Here is a 20524-nt window from a genome sequence, read left to right as displayed (position 1 = left end):
GTAGATTTATGCATGTGGTGAATGTGTATCTATAGGCCTTTGGTGACCAAAGACTAACCAGAATCCTCTGTAGAATTACTATTTCCTATTTCATTCTTATTTTGTGAACTGGAAAACTGTGGAACAGTTCTGTAGCACTCTTCTGCCCTGATATTCATGTTACCTTTTAGTAGAAATAGAAGAGAGAACAGCAAAACTACCTGTTTGTTTTTTATCATAAATTATCTCAACTGATCTGATGTCTTTTATGTTATTGGGACTAAAAAGGTATTCAAAACTTACATTCTTTTGAAGTTCCTGATACCTTCCCTTCACAAAACATCTTTGTAATTGAGAAGTATATTTAGAGAGAATATCTGACATTATACTTTTAAAATTGCCTTCAGAAGTACCAGAGGATGGTAATTACCAGTTTCCATCTCACGACAAAACCTAAAAGTTTTGTTTGTTTTAAATCAGAGTATTTGCACAGAAGACTCAAACAAAAACTAAACTAATAGATTGACAAGACAATAAGGTTCTGTGAGAAAGAGCCAAATTGATTTCGCAAAAATAAAGATTATTTACTTTTCAAGCAGTAAAAACCACCTCAGACTTAAAAATCCTATCTCTTCTAATTATACAGAAAAATTGAAGTTTTTATGTCTGGTTATGGAGAACTGGCATTTTTCCCCTAGCATTCTTTAAAATGGAAAGGCTGGAACAGACAATATCAGAATATTTTTATTTCATGGGTATGTTTCCCCCAATATTTTATTTTAGTTTGTTATAAAGTTCTTATATTAAACTGCCTAATTTTCAGTAGGAGGTTCAAAGGCAAGCCTGAAAATTTACTGATTTAAGATAAAGCTTGGATATTTAGGAACTGTTTTTTATAAAAAACTGAATGTGATAAAAAATAGACTTAAGGATTCTGGGGATTTTGACAGTCCCACATTCTGTGTTTGTGTGAATTATGTCCATATAAAACCTGCCAAAATCAAAGCAATATTTTTTCTTCAATTTTCCATATGAGAAGATTGCAGAAAATAGCAAAATGCATTTTAAGAAGTCATTATTTTAATTTATCTTGAGAACCAGCAAATATATAATCATAATATGTGTCTTCTTGCTCATTGAAATTTTACTCTGAGAGGGTAAAATGAATTATGAAGATAAAATATTTTAGAATTCTTTGAGGCAAAGAAGACTTAAGATTCCTTTTCTCTTAATCACTTTCACACATTGCTTTCTACCAGCCTTGTTTTTTTCAACAATAATTTAGGATTATTGTAGGAAGCAAGCATAAACACAGATTTTTAAAATCTTCATTACAAATGACAAGTATTTTCTATTTTACAAATACCTCGTGGGGGGTTTATTTTATTCAAAAAACATAAGCAAGTTGATGTTTTATTTTCTTGGAGATCATTCTAAATACACATGAATCTCAAACTGGGAGAATTTACAGCCATTCTCAAACTTTCCTAGTACTCTTTTCTCAATACTCCCTTTCATATCTTTTGTGTTCCTCAGCAAAACCTAGTAATTTCTTACTCTAGCTTTGTGCAATTCTTTGCTGCTGCACTGCTGATAAAATCCTGTTTGTGGCACTAAGATAGCAGCTTACACATTAAACTGCACACCAACCTGATGGGTTTGCACTGTAATTAAGGTTAAACTTGAATGTCTGACTGGCAAAATGGGAATTCTAAGTTGATAATCCAAGTGCCAGATGTGTTGTGTGCCATGGAGCTGGGAATAGGCTGTAGGCTGGAAGCACAAGTGGAGTTCCTCACTACAGCAGGGCAAGCAATAGACCAGATGAATGGTGGTGCCACTGCAACTGCTTGTTGCTTTGGGGGTAGCATGACACAAAAATTGCAGCCTTTAAGTGCACCAGAATAAAGTGAGCTTTTCAGACATTGCTGGAATACAATTATATCATAGTAAAGATGCTTTAGATTTGTATGACTTTTTCTCCATAGGTAACAGAATAATTAACTGATAAAAACATCTTTTCACTGGTATCCATTACAAGTATTAATTAGTGATGTCCTTTTGGACAAAAAAAAACCCCCAGGAAATAAATAATCTATGTAGTCTACTAAGACCAGTGTAAGAAGGAAAATTTCCATCCTTTTAGGAGTTGCAGACTTTCCCCTGAAGTTTTATTTCTTGAAACTAGTTTTATTCCTGTTAAATATTTCCAGGAATTCAGCTGCCTCTGTTCATATTTTTTAGCAGACCTTGCCTTGTAGAGCACATGTTAGTCTCTATTCTCAAATTTAAAATATTAAATACAAATTTAATATTTTAAATTTGATTTCTTGCTGTTCTCAGTGCCTTTGCTGTTTCTGTGTTGGGCACCTGCTGTCACAACATCAAGCAGATGAAGTTCCTGGGTGTTCAAGTGTACAGACTGCCAAAAAACTTGCACCTCCCTGAGGCCCCTGTGTGTCATCCATGCCCATTTTGACAGCACCTGGCTGTTCTATAGAAACATTCAAGCTCAATATTTTTATTACTTTGAAAGAAAGGTGGAGTAGGAATTATCTGGGAGGAAACAGATAAAAGATTTAAATATTTTTGTCTTGTAACATACATAATATAAATCTGGAGCATTAGGCTTGTTTTAGTGAAGTGCCATTCAAAGCAAAGGTAATGAAGATGAAATCCTGAGCAGGAATTACCAGAGAGCCTGAAGTTTATCTGTCTCTAGACATGGTTTAACAAATATGATTATCTGAATTTACACTTCTAAGAAATCATGAAAGCATACACATACATGATAGAAGGCATCCTGCCTTAATTAAGGATGTCAAAGGCAGCTTAATTTCTGGATTTATTTATTATATTCTTTATACTTACTCAAGAATTCTCATGCTTTTGTCTAAAATAACCATATAGAAATGATTAATGAAGATAAAAGAAGATATGTAAAAAGACCAAACAAGAAACCAAGCCAGAAAACATTGCACTGAAAACCATCAAACCAGTTTTGTTTGTCAGCAGGTGGCAGTAACAAGCCATGTTTTTTCAAACTAAATTTAATACAAATTAAAGCCTTAAGATTTTTCTGTTTTTGCAGGGATTTCAGTACTAGTGTTAATAACATTCAGATTAATAAAACCAAACCTCAGTGGCATAACTACTTCCTGTGTGGACTGAAGGGTATTCAGGTAAGCCAAATCAATTTAATTTATGAAATTAATGTAGAAGTAAAATACAACAAGAATACCTATTTACCCTTGAAATGTTTCCCTGCATTCTACAGCTTTTTTTTAGCATAAAGTTAAATATCTTTATGTTAGAACTTAAAGAGGAGATATGAGTAGGTTTGCTTTAAAATACTGGCAGAGCACTATCTTCATCTCTATAAAACAAATTACAATAGCAAATAATTGCTTCAGAAAGTTGTGATCAAACATTATCAGGATGACATTTCTTTATTTTGAAGTCAAAAGGATTGCTTTCCAATGGAATTAATTTAATTAAAATCTGCTTTGAAAAAGGTTTGAAAGTTTGTTTTTCAGGACATGAAGATCATATCTTAACCCTTTTCTTTCTATGGAAGCACTTAAAAAATATGGACTTCCATTAAAGCTGAAAACCTGTAATTTGTGCACAACAGCTGAGTGAAGCTGACTCATGCAGTAAGTAAAAGAAAATGCAAAAGCCAAGTAAACAGCATACAGAAGAAATAATCCATTAAGAACCATTACTCATCCTGGTTTTCAGGGTTTGGAACTTGAATGGGATTTTCAGAATGCCCTGAGTTAAAATGCAGGTGTGCAGGAGGGGGCACACTTACAGAAAAGGCAGGAGCACAACCTCCCAGATGCTTTCCTGTCTGCCCACTCGAGGTTTATCTCCCTGACCCTGAAGACCCAGCTGTTGTGAAAACAAGTGCTGCTCCTCAGTGCTGCCCTGGGAGGCAGCCTTAACTCACCATCGAGGCTCCTGCAAGTCTCACCTGTTTGCAGGTGAGGCACAGAATTCACAGAATTCATGGCCCTTTGAGGGGAAAAAAAAAGGTGTATTCTCTTCTTGATGTCAATCTAATGATATTTCTAGAAGGGCAGATGGGATAAACAGTGATAGCAGGTCAGGAACAGGTCGCCACAGCCAGCCCAAATTATGGGTAAATGTGCTTTTTAAAGCACATGAAGTTTGCCTCAGGATAGGCCATCTGGGTCACCCCACAGGACGATCCAATAGATAAGGACTGCAGACTGCCAAAAAGCCTACCTCAGACCTGCCCCTGGAGTCTTCAAAATACAATATTCAGAACAATCCGTGCCACAAATCACTTTATTACAATTCACAGGTCCTAAACCACCCCCTGCTCCTATGCATAGACCCAAATAAATTACTTATGTGTGCAGTAACATGAGTATTTTCGATTTTGTATTGCTCAGTAATACAGGCATTTAAATTGCACCAAATGTAGAGATATAGATTAGGTTTCTTTACAATATATCCTTTCTTATACTAAGGCTTGCATGACCAATTGACTTTATTTATTTTGCAGTCTGCTACTGAGATCTGTTTCCTAAGGACAAGCTTTCATACTTGAAGGTTAATTTGCAAAGCAGGTTTGCAGACTCTGGTACTGGCAGAAAATAATCATAAATGTTACAGACTTAAGAAACTCTGAAATACAAGTACTCAGAGGGTCCAGCGGGATAATCTGTTTATATTAAGTTGAACATGCTATCCTTTTGGGACAGAACTGTTGCAGAACTTGGCAAAGTCCATTTTCATTTTTGAAACTAAAGTACATTTTCTATTTAAACATCGCGTGATAAGTCTGCAAGCCTGATTCACATTCAAGACAATCCAGAAACTGTGGATCAGTTTCTGGTTACTCAAGCATTTTCTGTTTATGAACAAACCTGTCTAGTGTTCTTCATGAAGGGGCATGGGCAGCAATAGTATTCTAGATATGAATTTCCTTTATTTGTAAAACAGGAAATTCAAAATATAATTTGAAGTGATGGTAGAAGACTTTAAAGGAGGCTCTTTGTGTTTGCTGATCTCTACCACTGGTATTTATGGTTGAAGTTGTTTCAGGAGAAGTAGTAGAAATCTTTTCAAGGTGGACATTTCTTCAGGAAAATACATTATTTTTTCTGATTATTGGCACTGTAACAGTTTATTGACGTATAAATTGCATCAGAAGTTAGCTATTTATATACCCCCCATATCCAGTCAATGATTTTTTAATAAGTACTGCATGTTTGTTTCAAATTAATAGCAGAGAGAAATTTATATAAAGTGATTATAAATAAAAAGAAAAAGCAACTAAAGAATATTTAAAAGAGAATGTACATGAGGATTTATGACTTCTGAGTTAAATGTATTATCTGTATTATCTGTTATGAATGTTAGAATATTTTAAACTTCATTCAAAAAATAGCATGCCAGAGACCATCCCCACAGGTAGGTGTGTCTTTGTGACCCTAAAGCAAAGAGCTCCTTAAGTAGCATTGTGGTTTTCCCAGCGTCAGTCCTGTGGGTGCTTCAGGACACAAGTATCTGCTTTGAAAACACTGCATGGCTACTGGTTCCCCCTCAGTGTCATGTGGCTCCCTAATACCACGTGCCAGCATTGGAAGTGAAGCATAAATTGGACCTTGAGCTCTTTGTGGTGCCTAAATGAAGAGCTGTTGAGAAAAGGACAAAAGTAGGATATAAAAGGAGTGGTAACTTCGCACTGTCACCACAGCAGCTCAAAGCAGAGCCAGTTGCTGCAAAACCCACCCACGAAGCTTGGTAAATTCTTGGGCATGCAGCCCATCCTGAGTTCTGCTTGGGGTAGTTATATGTTTGTGTACAGCCATTGCAGACACACCTTTGGCTGAAACACCACCATTGGCTTTGTTCTTAAGGAACAGAATGAAGATTTTGCTTTTGCTTTATTTTGGAGATAACAGAAGCAGGTCCTTGCTTCCAGCAACTCAGCAGAAAGATTCTCTTTCTAAGTATCAGATAATTGCAAGCCTGAGCCTGTCTGTACTTGAAACTGAGATTGTTTATTTTTTCATTGTTAGGAACATTTTGGTCTCAATAACCCAACTGGAATGAATTGTCTGCTAGATGGAACCATCCCTCCAAGTTCTGGTCTCTCTAGCTCCAGTGCTTTGGTGTGCTGTGCAGGACTCGTGACACTCAGAGCTAATGGAAAAACCCTCTCTAAGGTAATTTACTGTAAAACATGAGAGTGTCAGCAGTAAAATTCTACTTAAAATTAAATATTGTTAATGCCTGTAAACATTAAAAACACGATACAATTGTTTTCGCAAAGAGTTGTTGGATATAAACTTAAGATATTGCACAATCGAGCAAACATCTTGCCAAATTTTGGCAGGACTTGAATTTGGCAAGAAAACAGGCTTACATTAAAGCTGAAAAAAGGAGCATTATTGTAAGCCTGTATTTTGGCCAACCATCAGGTCCATGCCTGGACCAGATGTGCTATCTGCAGGCCAGGGCTGAGGGTATATGTGCTGAAGCATGTGGACCACACCCCCGAGGCCTTCACTCTCTCCCTGAATGACTTTTCATGGCTTTAACAACAGAGCATCTGTTGGAGGCCTGTGGAACAATTTCTTGATAAATTATGTAATCAGCACAAAGTAGAGGTAAAATTCTTCCATCTGACTCTCCTTATTCTCTTCACAGTTTTTTTGGAACACATATTTACAATCCAAAATGTATTCCTCACTTTTAAACAAACATTAGTCTAAAAACAAACCCCAAGTATGTGACCTGTTAGCAGTACAACTGTTAGCACTGTTTGGCTTGCGTAATACAGATTTCTGGAGGAGTCATGGTCCTTGAAGGTGCCATATGGGAATGAAGTTCTCTCCATTAAAAATGTCTGGTTAAGTGAAACTAGGATCTTAAATTAGAACATTGTCAGGAAGAGAAAAGAACAGATCTAAATGTGACTGTTACACATATTTGTGCCTATTGTCTAAGACAGACATTCCCAAAGTGTGGTTCAAAGCCAACTGAAAGTGGCACATGATGATGGCAGCTGTTAACTCTGCCTGTAACAAGCACTTCTCTGAGCCATGAGGTGAACAGATCCACACAGAAGGTTTTTGCTGATCTGTTGAAATTTACTTCTCTATGAGGCTGCAGTTGCAGGAATGCTCTCAGCAGTGAGAGCACAATCCCACATTGCCCAGCTCCCAGAGCTGGCTTGAGGAGTGTCAGGCAGGGCTCAGGCAGAAGGGAGCAGCGTTGGAGAGACAGGGAAGCTTTTTAGGTAGGAGGATGTGGCTACAGTTACTGTCACCCTGACTGGTGTTGGTGTCTGATCAAAGGCCAGTAAGGGATTGGACACCGTAAGAGAGGCTCTGGTTTGGGAGGTGAGAGGAGGGGTAGATAGAAACACGGAACTGGGGATCCTTCTTGGATGAGTGAACCTGTAATTAAAGGGTTGGAGGTGACTGAATACATACCTGGCCTGACAAGAAGCTTCTAGTTTTGCATAGATGGTCCTACCACAGGTCAGCACTGTCTCTTATGGTGGTCACCTCAAGAGTGAAGCTTGGGAACAGCTGATCAAAATCACTGGAGTGCACAAGCATAAAATTGACAGAGGTCAGAAAGCCCACATTTTAGTAGGTGGTAAAGATCTGTATCTGGAAAACCAGAAGCCAGGTTTTCATTATTCTAATTCTGCACAGTGTTCTTCAGAGAACAAATGATACAGTGTGTATCTTCAGCTGAACTTACACATGGCTTGGGAGTACCAGCCGGCATTATGCCAGACTTGTTGCAAAGAAAGGTGAAAAACTCCTTCTGTCATTTTCATAGAAAATTATGGAAGAACAGAAGGAAGACAGAGACTCCACTGAGTGTCTTTTCTTCTCCTCATGTGTCCTGTTCAATCCTCTTCTTGCTAGTTGAAAAATGTGCTGAAAGTTGAGCTTGTGTCTGAAATACAGTTGGACAAACACAAGAGACACAATTGCACATTTTTGTCAGGAAACCCTGCTGTCTGCAGCCAGATATTTTGCACTTACAATGAAAAATGAGCAATTAATGTACAGATGAGACTTCTCAATAGCCACCATAGGAACAGTTAAGAACATATCCAAGGTTTTGTATGCTTGCATAAACCAAGGCACCTGGTTGTCATGGTTAGGAGAGAGGGTGACAGCTCTGAAGACTGATTGCTTTTGTCCAGGCTTTAAGTTTCCTCAAATCTTACAGGACAGTAAAAACTCATTCAGTGTTTTTTACTAATTTATGATTTACCATGAGAGACTTCTTATATGTAGCTAAATCCAGAGTCTCTGTTGCACTGGATTTATGCTTAGCTTAGCAAAACTGCCTTGTAAAAGGCAAGGCTAGTCAGAGTATAAATTAGAGCAATTTAGGCATGTGAGTCCTCAGAAGAATAAAACATGCTCTGGCCACTTCTTGCCAGCTCCTAATGCATCCTGTGCTGGTGTCAAATGGGATCTGTGCAGGATCCAGTCCTGCTGGCTCTGTGTCAGCAGGGAGCTCCCCCGTGGCAGAGAAATTCTTAGCTGAGCACAAGAAGGGGCTTTCCAGATCCTTTCTACTAGAAAGCTAACCAGGACCGTGCATTTTTAAGGCTCTGGATATTTATGTGTTTGTTTATTTTAAATAAGAAATATCACTTTACCCCTCCCATCCATCTTTTTTTTCCAAATGCTTTATAGTTGTGAAACTTGTAAATTGTGGTATTTATATGTAACAATATTTGGTCATGATGGTAATTTTATGAGAAAAGACTGACTTTTTGCCCCTCACTAGTCTGATGGACTTTGCAAAATCTAATATGATGGTTTGTAGCAGGAAGACAAGAAACTTTTGGCTTTGGAATCAAATTTGGCTGAATTGTAGGGCTTCTGTAGCCAAAGTTATGAAAAAATGACCTTTTACTGAATGGAACATTTATCTGTTTTGTTTCTGTGAAACTATTTTTATGAGAATATTTTAGTTATATGCTCTTTTCCCTGATAAATGTAAGTTTAAAATAGTTGCTGTAGAGTAAAAGTCATTGAAATTTAGAGCTTTTATGAGATAACACTTCCAGTGTGAGGTTCAGGCCTATGAGATTAAGAGCCAAAACCCCACAAAATTAAAAAACATTGTAAAAGCATGGTTAGAATTTCATGGTGGCTAACTTTAAAAATAGCACTTTTTCGACATTGAAAACAAAATCAGAAAAAACCATGCTCTCACTAATTGTGTGTAGCAGGCTGAAACAGGGCATTGTTTCAGTGTGCATACAATATTTTTTTTTAAAAAAAAACATCATACACATACACAATAGTTAGGGAAAATACCAGTTCAAGACAATTCAGCCAGATGTGCAGTGCTAACCAGTTGCAGCAGTGCAATAGCATTCAAATAACAAGATGGAAAATGTAGAATGAGATCTTTAAAAAGAATCCATTTTCCTCCTCCAAACAGGATACCAGTATAAGGCTCTGTTGGCATCACTCAAACAGCAGCAATGCTCAGAAGCAGTAGTTCTTGATTTTAAAGTGATTTTTATTTTACTGCTACAAAATCAATCTTTTGTATAACTTTTCATCAGGAGATGATACTTTTTCTAAAGAAAATGTAATAATGCTCTAAACTGTCCCAGCTTTGTGTTTTGTGGTAGGAATTAATGAGTACAGAAAATCACTTAGGACTGAGTAACTAGATTTACTTCAAAGATGTGATAATAATATTGTTGTCCAAATAGTAGATCTTGTGAAAGTAAGGTCTGTTCAGCCACATTAACATTTTTTCTGTTACATCAAGGCTGGGTATCTGTGCACATACTTATTGGGAAGAAGGGATCAAAACTGAACAGGGTTTATCTAATTTAATGTGAAATGTTGAGTATAGGAAGGGGAATCATATTTGGCTTTATCTAGACTGAGAAAAAGCTACATCAGACAGAGTAAATAAAGGACTTAAACCTAACCTGCAATGGCACAGTGTCCATTGGTTTCACTTTTCCCAAACTATAGCTCAGAAGAATTTGAGTGTGGATTTTAAACATTTTTAAACAGTATTTCAACAGTTACTATACCTGCTACTGTCACTGGTTTCAGTGGGAGAATAGATAGGCCATCTGGAGTCCTTTCTACTTGGTTTCTGAAGCCTCTGTATAATAATGAAAGTGCTTGAGTTGAGCCCTTTACCACTCCTAATCCATAGCTGTCTGGCAAGAAAACCTGTGAGTATCCACACTGGTAGTATGACTTTGAAATGAGTAACTTGTGCTGATAATACTCTTAGGATTGGATTATAATTTATTTTATTTTAAAAATATTTCTTTTATAATTTATTTTATTGATCTATCAAAAATCTTTGATAGATGCATGCTCAGGATAATTATGTGAGCAACAAAATTGTTTACACAAAAAGTAGATACTGTATTTTAAAGTACTGTTAATACAGAGAAATGCTAAAGTTCCTTTCTCTCAGTGGAACTGAAAAACGGGGTCCTTGTTAAGCTTGACTGTATGTTTGTAATCAAGGGGAAACAGAGTACTTTAGAGCAGTGGTAATCAAAGGCCATAATCTCTCATCAACCTAATTGATAACCTTCTATTTGAGCATGTTAGGGGGCAGACAAAGTCAAGCTAAGATTGCTGTGCTTATGAGGACAACCAGATACTATCTGACAAATATATTCCCATTGTGGAAAAAAGTAAGCATAATTACCTTGCAAAACATATATGAAGTTCAGCTAATTGGAATTTTATGTGCAAACTGGAAGCAGATGGTAATTTTCAGCAACCTATTCCTAGTCAAGATGAGATATTAAAAATAAAGGCATTCCTGGTGGTAAAAATAACATTAAAAATTTGAGCATCATTTTATACCCTTCCAAATGAAACATATTACCTTATATTTCAGAAATTATTTTTATACCAGTATACATCGGTGCAGAGATTGGAAAAAATTACAGTCTAACTAGACTTGAAATATGTTATATAATGGAGGATGTTTCCTTCTTATTGTAAAACACCCATCTTTATAAATGTTTCTTCTGCATTTTCAGTCTTGTGTATTGTGAAGCAAACTCCGTAGAATTTAACAGAAAATCTACACTACATTTGCCATTAAATTACCAACATTATTAGTTGTAAAGGAAAGCAGCAGACTGAGTCTGACTTTTCAGATTAACTTGCTGAAATGTTAAGGAATGTTCTTTGGGGGACCATTACTCTATTTCCACAGAGGGAGGAAATATATGCACAGCACTTTCAACTGAATAGATATTTAAATACTCAAGTTACTTAAATATGCATGATGAAGAGATTTCTGGAGCACTGGAAATGACAGTGCTAAAAATAACTTATATTAAAAAATTCATTTTCTTCATGGAGCTTCCATTTGCAAACAATAAAGTTTAAAACGAGAACAAAAATGGATTTTTTTTTTATTTTAAAGATTAGTTACCATTACTACTGCACTATAGTGCATAGAAAATCTAGCACACTTAACTTGGGCCAAAATGATCGACATTAAACCACTGAGGCAGATGTAATTTAATACTATCATTTTATGGAGAAGATTGCTTTATTTTGGCTGCTGTCGTTCTGGATTTGTGTATATCAAGTTTCTGTGTAATGTAGGGTGAGCTGTTCCAAAAAAATACTAAGCAACACTAATTCTGTTTTACTAACAAATATTTGCCTGTCTCCTACTCACTAATTGTCTTACTTTTTTAAGGGGTTTACTCTTACACAAGTTTACTTCTTTGAAGGGCTATGGGAGATTGAAAGGGATTGATCACTGATTTGGAACATATTAACAGTGACAGTTATATGGGGACAAATTCTGTCACAGTTTACACACTGTCCAGACCCATTATTGCATGAGTTAAAATCAGAGCAGTTGGCCCTTGGCCTCTTTGTAAGCAAGAGGACTAATAAAGGTGAAACTCCCTTATCTGTCTTCATTCTGATAATTCTTCAGGTTTCTATTTTTAGGTGGGTTTTTTTTTTTAAATAATTAAGTGATCACTTATTTCACTTTCATTATTCCTAGGATATCTAAATACCTTTCTACATTTAGGTCTTTGTGCTCATTATCACTAACATTAAACTGATAGAAAGTAAAATAAATGATGGGGCAACAGAGAATCAAGTGAGCTGTATGGGGTGGGCTATAATTTATCAGTTCTTTGACTTGAAAGATCAAAAAGACTGAGCTGTAAATCTAAACCTGAATTTGACGTGTTTCATATTGAAATATAAGTAGAGAAAAGCACATATTAGTGAAAAGTATCATTTTACTGAAAGCTCACTTTTCCCATTAAAAATCTAAAACAAGGTAACATGATGCAGAACTACTGATGAGTTCTTACTAGAAGAAATCTCTCCATCTAGAGTAACTACACGTAAGGCAACTAATAATAAAAAAAAATCACAACCTTTCTTTGTCAGACTAAATTATATCTCCACTGATATATTTCCCAGATTAGACTTTCTGCATGCTGGATAGGAAATCTTGTGACTCAAAGATAAAATGGATTTAAGTGGTAGTAATTTCTTTCTTCGTAACCCAAGACTGACTTGCTCCTTATCAGGGAGAACCTTAAATTGTTCAAACAAAAAGCAGGGGTAGTAAGCAGAGTCTTAGATCAAAAGCTAGCCTAGGTCTGCAAAGGGGGCCAGTTGCCTGCTAGGGTGCTACCTTCTGCAGTAGGATACATTCTGAACAGACTTTAGAATTAAGCATCTCAAACAAACAGCCTAAAAAATACATTTTGAAAACTGTTAGTTTTAGATATTTCCTAGTGCTCCAACTAACATTGTCTAAAACATGAGAGCAGCTTCCTTAAGTAATTAATTTACATACATTTCCTAATGCTTAATTGTTTATTAGTGAATTGTACGTACTGAAATTCTTCTCCTGGTGATGTGGCTTTATATTATTTTAATTATGGATATTCGAATTTATTGTGTAGTATCTTTTTTTGTTGGATAAACAGCAGAAAACCCAATGTTAATATATCATGAAACTCATTGATTCTAAACATCTCCCATGGAAGCACAGCCAACCTGGCATGTGTACTTGCCAACAGCTATAAAAGTAGTGTTTGTATGGATGATATTTGGTCTGGCATTCAAAAGCTGCAATATTTAGTATTTCTTGACAGATCACCAGGGAGACTTCAAGGTTTTACTCACCTGCCAGCTACTGCTGCTGCCACGTTACACTCATCCCTCCCCCTGTTCAGAGCCAATGTGGGTAGCAGCTCGGGATACTGCTAGAATAACTGCAGGTATTTTCAGTCTCCATCCCAGCTACCCCACTCACCGACCTCCCTACAGTCAGCAGAAGGGAACAGTTTGCTTCAGCCATATCACTGCCAGGTTTGAATAAAGGGACTTTGCACAGGAGGGGCAGATGTGGTCACATAATCCTCCTGATGACTTTGGTACTCCGACCTCAGGAAAAGGGGTGGAATAGTTGTGCTGAACTGCTTGAGGTTGCATTACAATGTGCTTATGTTAACACTAATTAACAGACATTTTATGTGGCTCATTTGTCACATTAAAATTGCAAATGATACAGTGACATTTTCCCTAAGGTGTCTAGGAAGAGCTTAAGTCTGCCTTTCTCCTTTCTTACCAACCAAGATAGTTAAACTGAAAAAGAATTAGGAAAAAGCCACATGGAACAATTAAAGGTACAGAATGACCACCATAAATGCATGTTAGGACTCTGGAAAAAATCACCTAAAGGAGGAAGGGTCAGAGATTCATCAAATGATGAATGTAATTGATTGAGTGGGTGGGAATCATTGTTTGTTGCTCCCTCAGTGTTTAGAGCCAGCAGGTATGAAATAAAGCTAATTAGGTACACATTAATAATTAACAAAAGGAGACAGTTCTTCACCTGACAAGGTGTAGAAGTCCTTGTTCCTGGATGATCTACATGTTAAAGTTATGCATGATTTAAAAGGGAGTCTGGACAAATTCACATATAAGAAATCTGTTGTTGGTAACTAAGGGTGCAGAACTGACATTCAGTTTAGTGAACTCCTGATAACAATATAAATTCCTGGGAAAATAAAGTCCTTTGGTCCATACTAAAAGCCCACATTCAATTACAAGATACAGGACTAGAAGTGGTATTGGTTTGATCCACAGAGGCTGCTTTTATCTTCCTACATTCTATATTTTTATACTGACTCAAGTCTTTTAATGAATTTTATCCAGCTGACAAGCCCTTGCTTACTTGCAGGCACATGCTGAGGCACATGATGGGATTCTGGGGCTTGGCCTGGGCAGGGCCAGGAGAGGGACTCGAAGATCCTTGGGGGGGTTCCTTCCACATCAGGATATTGTGTGATTATATGCACTTCCCTTCTTGGCTAGATTGTTGGGTTCTTTGGGGGTTTTTGCAGGGGAGTGAGATCAAAGAAAACATCTCCTGATGTTTGAGCTTTTGGAATTACTATATTAAATATATCACTTTGCTTGTTTAATAGTGTAGACGACAGCTTAGGAGTTACTGTCTACATGATATAGTTTACCTGGTCTAGTTAGTCCTGTTGGAGCAACTTCCTGAAACAATAATACAGAAATTCAGAGGGCAGTAACATATGTAGACCTCACAATAGGTGAGATAAGGAAATTTTTAATTTATCTAAGTAGTTTTTTTGCAGAGTCATAATGTTACTATTCAGACCCATTTTAACTATGATTTTAGTATCTCTCTGTTCCACTTCTCCTTACCATCATATGAATAAGATTTTAAATCTACCCTGCAACTGTTTCCATGAGAATCCTTACAGAATAAGCCACAATGCTGGAAATAGGGAGGTTTTTGAATTCTCATTTCAGCTTTGTGACTGATTCACATGACTTTGAACAAATCATGCAAGTGTCTGTGCTGTCTCTAAGTTGAAGATAACAGCAGCCTTATAGGAATGCTTTTAAAGCAAACTATGTAAAATTCTATGAAGATTTAAATTGTGATTTACTAGTATTTTTGAAATACTGCTTTAGGGATGGAAAAGCATGCTAATGAACCTTGAGTGCATAGAACAAGCTATGTTTTGTGGCTGGCTCAAAGTGATTTGTCATATGAATCAGAATATGTGGGATGCAAGTGGAGTCTATGTGCAGATGGGGTTCATTCTTTATATTTTTCATGGTACCTCATGAGGAACAAATATCTGCCTTCACTGAGATCAGTGACAAAGCCTGTTCTAGGACTTCTGCAGAACTCAATAGGCTAGTAGCATTGTTTATTTTATACACATAACAATGGTATCTGGAAGTCTGCCTACCAGCCTGACAGTGATGCTGTGGTGCAGTTCCCCTAAAAGTGACTGTGAGAATGCTCTGAGTTACTTCTCTGCAGAAACTGCACTGCATCCAGAAGGAAGTTCCGTGCCCAGGTATTTTTCTGACAGACATTTGAGATGTTGCCAAGTTATGCAGTGAAATCTGGGATCCAAGAAGCTCTGTATTTTTACAGGTCAGACATACACTGAAAAGATATAAATAGCAGATGATCCAAACAGTCCCTGCCCTAAAGAGCTCATGGGTCTTGCAAGTTGAATGGAAACAAGGCATTGCTCTGAGATAGGCAAAAGCTATTTCCTTTTATTACATGGTTCTCACAGACTTTTTTCCTTAGAGATATTTTCCATGGAAGCCTAAACTCTAAGAACTTGTGTAGTAAAATGGGGATTTTTTCACTTTCTAGTAATGAAGTCACACATATTTATAGCATTATCATGTAAGAATCCCAAGTAGCAATTACTAATTAGAAAGAGGGGGAAGATACTCCTTATTTTACTGAGGAAATGGAGCCGTGATGAATGAAAGAGACTTTCCCTGACTCACAAGAAACTTAATGTGGAGCTAGAAATTGAGCCCAGACCTCCAGAAATTCAGTTCACTGTTTCAGTCATATGACCATCCTTTTCCAAGTATCAAATATGTACACAAGGCTCTCCAGTTTAGTCTTCACATTAGTTTCCAATGAAACTTTGCCCTTTCACTCATTTTAGCAAAAAGGCAAACACTTGCCCATTTGTCTCAATAGTAAGTAGAAACTGCTCTCTATACAGATGACAATTTCCTCTCCATTCACATGCTTCTCATCCTGGTATTAAAGCCAGCTTGTGTCAGCAAGGACCCATTTAAATTAGAAACCAAATAATATTTCAGGGATGCCTTGGGCTGTCTTGTGGAGAGGGTTCTTTGCAACCCTTGCCAGTTACTACTTGGTGGTCCTGCCAATCCTTGCTAAGTTTCAAAACAGAAGTTGCTCAAGCTGGAGCAGCGCTGCTTGCCCGGCATACGCAGCTGGACAGCTGGAGAGCCGCGACCCAGTGAGGCCTGGTGCTCAACCAGGCACAGTTCACCAGACCTTGTAAAGGGACAGGGGAGTGGCACTGTCCTAATTGTTAACATTCCTCCTCTGCAAGACTTCTCCTGATACTCATTTAATAAGCCTAGGCTCATAAAGTCTAAGCAATTTAGGCAATCAAGTGGTAGCTGATGCGTATGTGGAGATAGAGATACAGCCAGACTAAGTGAAGAGTGAAATGCCTAATTTCTGACTTTGCCAAGCTTTATCTGGCAGCTGCAGATGAAGTAATAGCTCAGGCAGCTGTGCCCAAGAACAGAATTTATGTTGGAAGTACCTCAGGAGCTGTACTTCAGGCCAGGTTTGCACAGCCACAGCTCCTACTTGAGTGCACATGGCCCATCAGCCAGCGTGGTTCTTCTCACCCAGTGAGTAATACTCATAAGCTCCAGTCTGAAAGCTCCTGCCAGTGGCAACAAAAATTAGAGATGTGGTATTGCTGTGTTCTCAGAGAGACAAAAGGCAGGTTCAGCAGAACTGACTGAAACATGCAGGTATTCCCACAACAGTAACAGTTATAAATAGGCACACCTTCATATGTAGAAAGGAGTGAGCATCTAGAGACTGCTGTGTGTGGAGGTTTGTTATTTTCTGTGGAGCTATTGCTGAGTATTTTAGCATTAAATGGGAAAAAGCACCATTGCCTTCATTAGCATTTAATTCAGAATTATTTTCAGCTCATAGTGGAGCAGGGAGATGACGTAACTAGATGTTAAACTTTCATCGATGGGATGAAAAGATCTGAGATTCAGACTGGAAATGGGACTTGAGTGAACATGGGACAGGGAGGAAAAATGAATTTTCATGAACCTGGGAAATGGTTTTTGTTAAAAAGAAAGTGTGCCACAATGTTTCCATAGTTTCTATAGTTTCAAAGTTTCTATAGTTTCTCAAGAAAAATTAAAGAAACATTGTTTCAGCTCATCTTTAAAATACACAAAGGAAAGGCAGTGCCAAAAAGGAGAGTATTTTTGCTGATTGTACTTTCAGTGTTCTCTCGTTAATGGTCTTTTTCTTGTCGTTTACCATATTTGAGTCAAAGACATCCCTCTGCATAGTTTTAGAGTAACTTTGTTAATGTTTTTTTTGATAACTTCTGCTTATCAGCCTAAGGCTTATTGTCCATAACTGTACTGCGAGCTGAGTAAATTGGTTGTTAGTGCATTTGCAAAGAGTTCAGCCTGATTACATTCATCTAAGCACCAATTTTACAGCTGTGTCAGTGGGGCCATTAGAGGACTTGAGCAAGCAAGCAGGCAGGCACCCTGCACATACCTCTCTCAGCATTTTGATTTACTGCCTCTATCTGCTGCCTTTTACAGCTGTGTGCTGGCTAGTGTCCCTGTCTTGCTGCTTAGCTTTTTTCAGTCCTGTAATGCTGCATCCTTACTGTGGAATCTGAATCTGGCCTGTGGCTTTTCTGAACTTCTTTTCCCATCTTCTTTGTGGTTACCTTGTGCTTAGAAAAACAATTGGTAGGGGTCATAACAGGTGGACACAAATACTTTCCTCTTAATCCACTTCTTTTTGACTACTCTGTGTTCTTTGACCATTTTCCAAAGTTTCTCTTGTGTTTTGTTTTGACTTAGCCCAACAGCTGAAAACTTTACTGTTAATTATTATTTTTGACAGTTATGACATTGATATTCCACTCTCCATAGTATCCTCTGACCTGCAGGTATTAGAATACACAAAGATATGCCTAAAATGTCACAAAGGAATGCACATCACATATAGTTGTAAATTAGTTCAGATAAGCAGAGTACAGTGTCTCAAGGAGACACAACAAGCATCACTGACTTGAATATCTGCAGTGAGAAACAGTTTTGGAGTAATTTCTGATTATGGAATCAGTACATTAAAACAACATGGAATAATAACTTGCAATTTTTTGCTAAGCTGAGATTCACATGTAGATGGATTCATCTAATTAAATCAACAAATCATTGGCTATTGGGATGGAAGGATTTGAAGTGCACGAGGAAGGTGGGAGGAGGACAGCTAGGAGAGTTAAGTGTCTAAACAAGCTGATACTCTGAAAAGAATTTGGTTATGATGGGTCCTCTGCAGGCTGAGTAGTTGATTCTTTTTCACTTCAGAACAAAAGGGAAAAGGGGGCCATGTGGCATCCTGGTTGATAGCAGCTTATGTTATTTGACTTGTAAGAGATAATAGTTTTGGAACTCTTGACATTGTTTCCTTTGTTTTCTCACTAATTAATATATAAACAGAACAAAACTATCATCCTTAACTGTGGCTGAAGGTTCACATGTTAATATTTTCCAGGTGGAACTTGCAGAAATTTGCACAAAGAGCGAACGTTACATTGGCACAGAAGGTGGAGGAATGGACCAGTCAATCTCTTTTCTGGCAGAAGAAGGAACTGTATGTGTACCTTTGTAATCTAAACTAACAATGTAATATTAATTTATGTAAGCAAAAAAATACCTTCATTAATATCTAGAAGAAAGACAAAACTAGAAACTGGAATACCCTCATAAGCAGTATAAACACCATTGGTATACAAATGAATCAGGAATTAAACTTACAAACGTGGGTACAATCGTGTATGACAAGTTTGAATGGATATGATGAGGAAAATCAGAAATGGCAAGGAGGAAGGGAAAGATGTGGGGGAAAGATGTACTCTAGAAGAGCACCAGGTTCCACTATTTGGCTAATTCATGCTGAACTTAGAATGTTTCCCATATAATGAAATCTGAATGGTCGGCATGCCTTGTATTCAGTGCAAATGGGATAATTATTACAAAAATGCTTTCTTGAAACTTCTTATAACCAAACAGTTCTAGGAAGTTTTGCCAGGTTCAGTTGCAAAGACAATGGAGACTTTTTTTTCCACCAGTTTTGCTAATTCCAGACAATTCTGTGGCTGGATTTTGATGTAGAAGGCATTTAGCAGTCTTAAACGTGGTGACAGAAGGTGAACTAGCTGTGATATACAGGACCTGCCAAGTTATGCATGAGTGCTTGCAGTGAAATTTACAGCAAGGTTCATCTGCTGTCCCAGAAGGTGCACAGGACTGCAACTGTTCAAACCTCAGACCTGTCAAAATACTTTTATTGGAACTAATGTAATGTTTCATAACAACCTTTACTTTCCTTATGATTGTGGCTTCATATCTCTACAGCTTTTGTTACTAATGACATGTCTTGGATGGGCTTACACAGAAAAAAACCTATTTCCTAGAATTACACCAAACATTTAATGCCATCATGAGACACATGTATTTTCAATTTCACATCACCTGTACCTACTCTACACCTTACCTTCATGTTTTTACTGTTAGTAGTAAACCACAGTGACATGAATAAAGAAAGAAGGAAGCAGCATATTTTCCTACCATATACAGAGATGATTATATAAGTGGAAGCTTTTCTGATATATAGCAGTGGCGACCAAAAAGACAAAGAAAAAGTTAGAACAGATGAGAAAAGAATTGTGAACAAAGCAGAAGAATATCCTTGCTTCAGTGTACTTGCAGCTGAATGCAGCTTTAGCCTCCCATCTTAAAAAAAAGTACAGTAAAGGACACTGAGGTTTATCAAAGCTATTATTTTAAATATGAGCATTGACTGAACAATTTAAAACTTTTCATCTTGGAAAAGAAGTAGCTTTGAGGGTGATACTTTGAAGTTTGCAAATTCCCTAAGCATGGAAAGAGAAGGTAAATGGAGGATTCAATGTTTTTCATAACTGAAGAACTAATAGAAACACAATGACATTAGCAAGCAGCTTGAAAAAAAAAAACCAAACAAGGAAGTTTGGGTTTTTTTCCAAAACATTCATTGTTAAATTGAGAAATACCATATATTGTGGAAGGCAGAAGTTTTAAAAGGATTCAAAAGACCTCTGTGGATTCACTGAGAGAGTGTTAAACTATATGTAGCTATCTAATTTAATAGATGTTTCTTCCAGTGTAAGTATAACCATTGTAATCTTTGTTTATGGGAATTTGGAAAAACATACCCCTAGAAAAGATTGCTTTGTATATGTTCTATCTTTATATTCCCTCTAAACAGCCATTTATGGCTACTGTCAGAATCAGGACACTAGACCAGCTTAGTGGTACATTCTGGTCTAATGTAGCAGATCTTAAAGGGTATATTTAAATGTAAGCAAGTCTTGATA

General features: G+C 37.2%; 1 protein-coding gene across 1 annotated transcript in view; it reads left to right on the top strand.

The window, feature by feature from the left end:
* The window catches only part of GALK2 (galactokinase 2), a 46303-nt gene that overhangs the window by 5279 nt on the left and 20500 nt on the right, over nucleotides 1-20524 (top strand). The window contains exons 4-6 of the mRNA XM_030228432.2: nucleotides 3071-3161; nucleotides 6036-6182; nucleotides 18661-18759. Of these exons, the coding sequence (XP_030084292.2) occupies nucleotides 3071-3161; nucleotides 6036-6182; nucleotides 18661-18759 (337 nt within the window). The remainder of the gene's footprint in view (nucleotides 1-3070; nucleotides 3162-6035; nucleotides 6183-18660; nucleotides 18760-20524) is intronic.

This window comes from Serinus canaria, chromosome 10, assembly GCF_022539315.1.
Source record: "Serinus canaria isolate serCan28SL12 chromosome 10, serCan2020, whole genome shotgun sequence".
NCBI classification, from domain to species: Eukaryota; Metazoa; Chordata; class Aves; order Passeriformes; family Fringillidae; genus Serinus; species Serinus canaria.
This window is presented reverse-complemented; position numbering and strand designations above follow the sequence as displayed.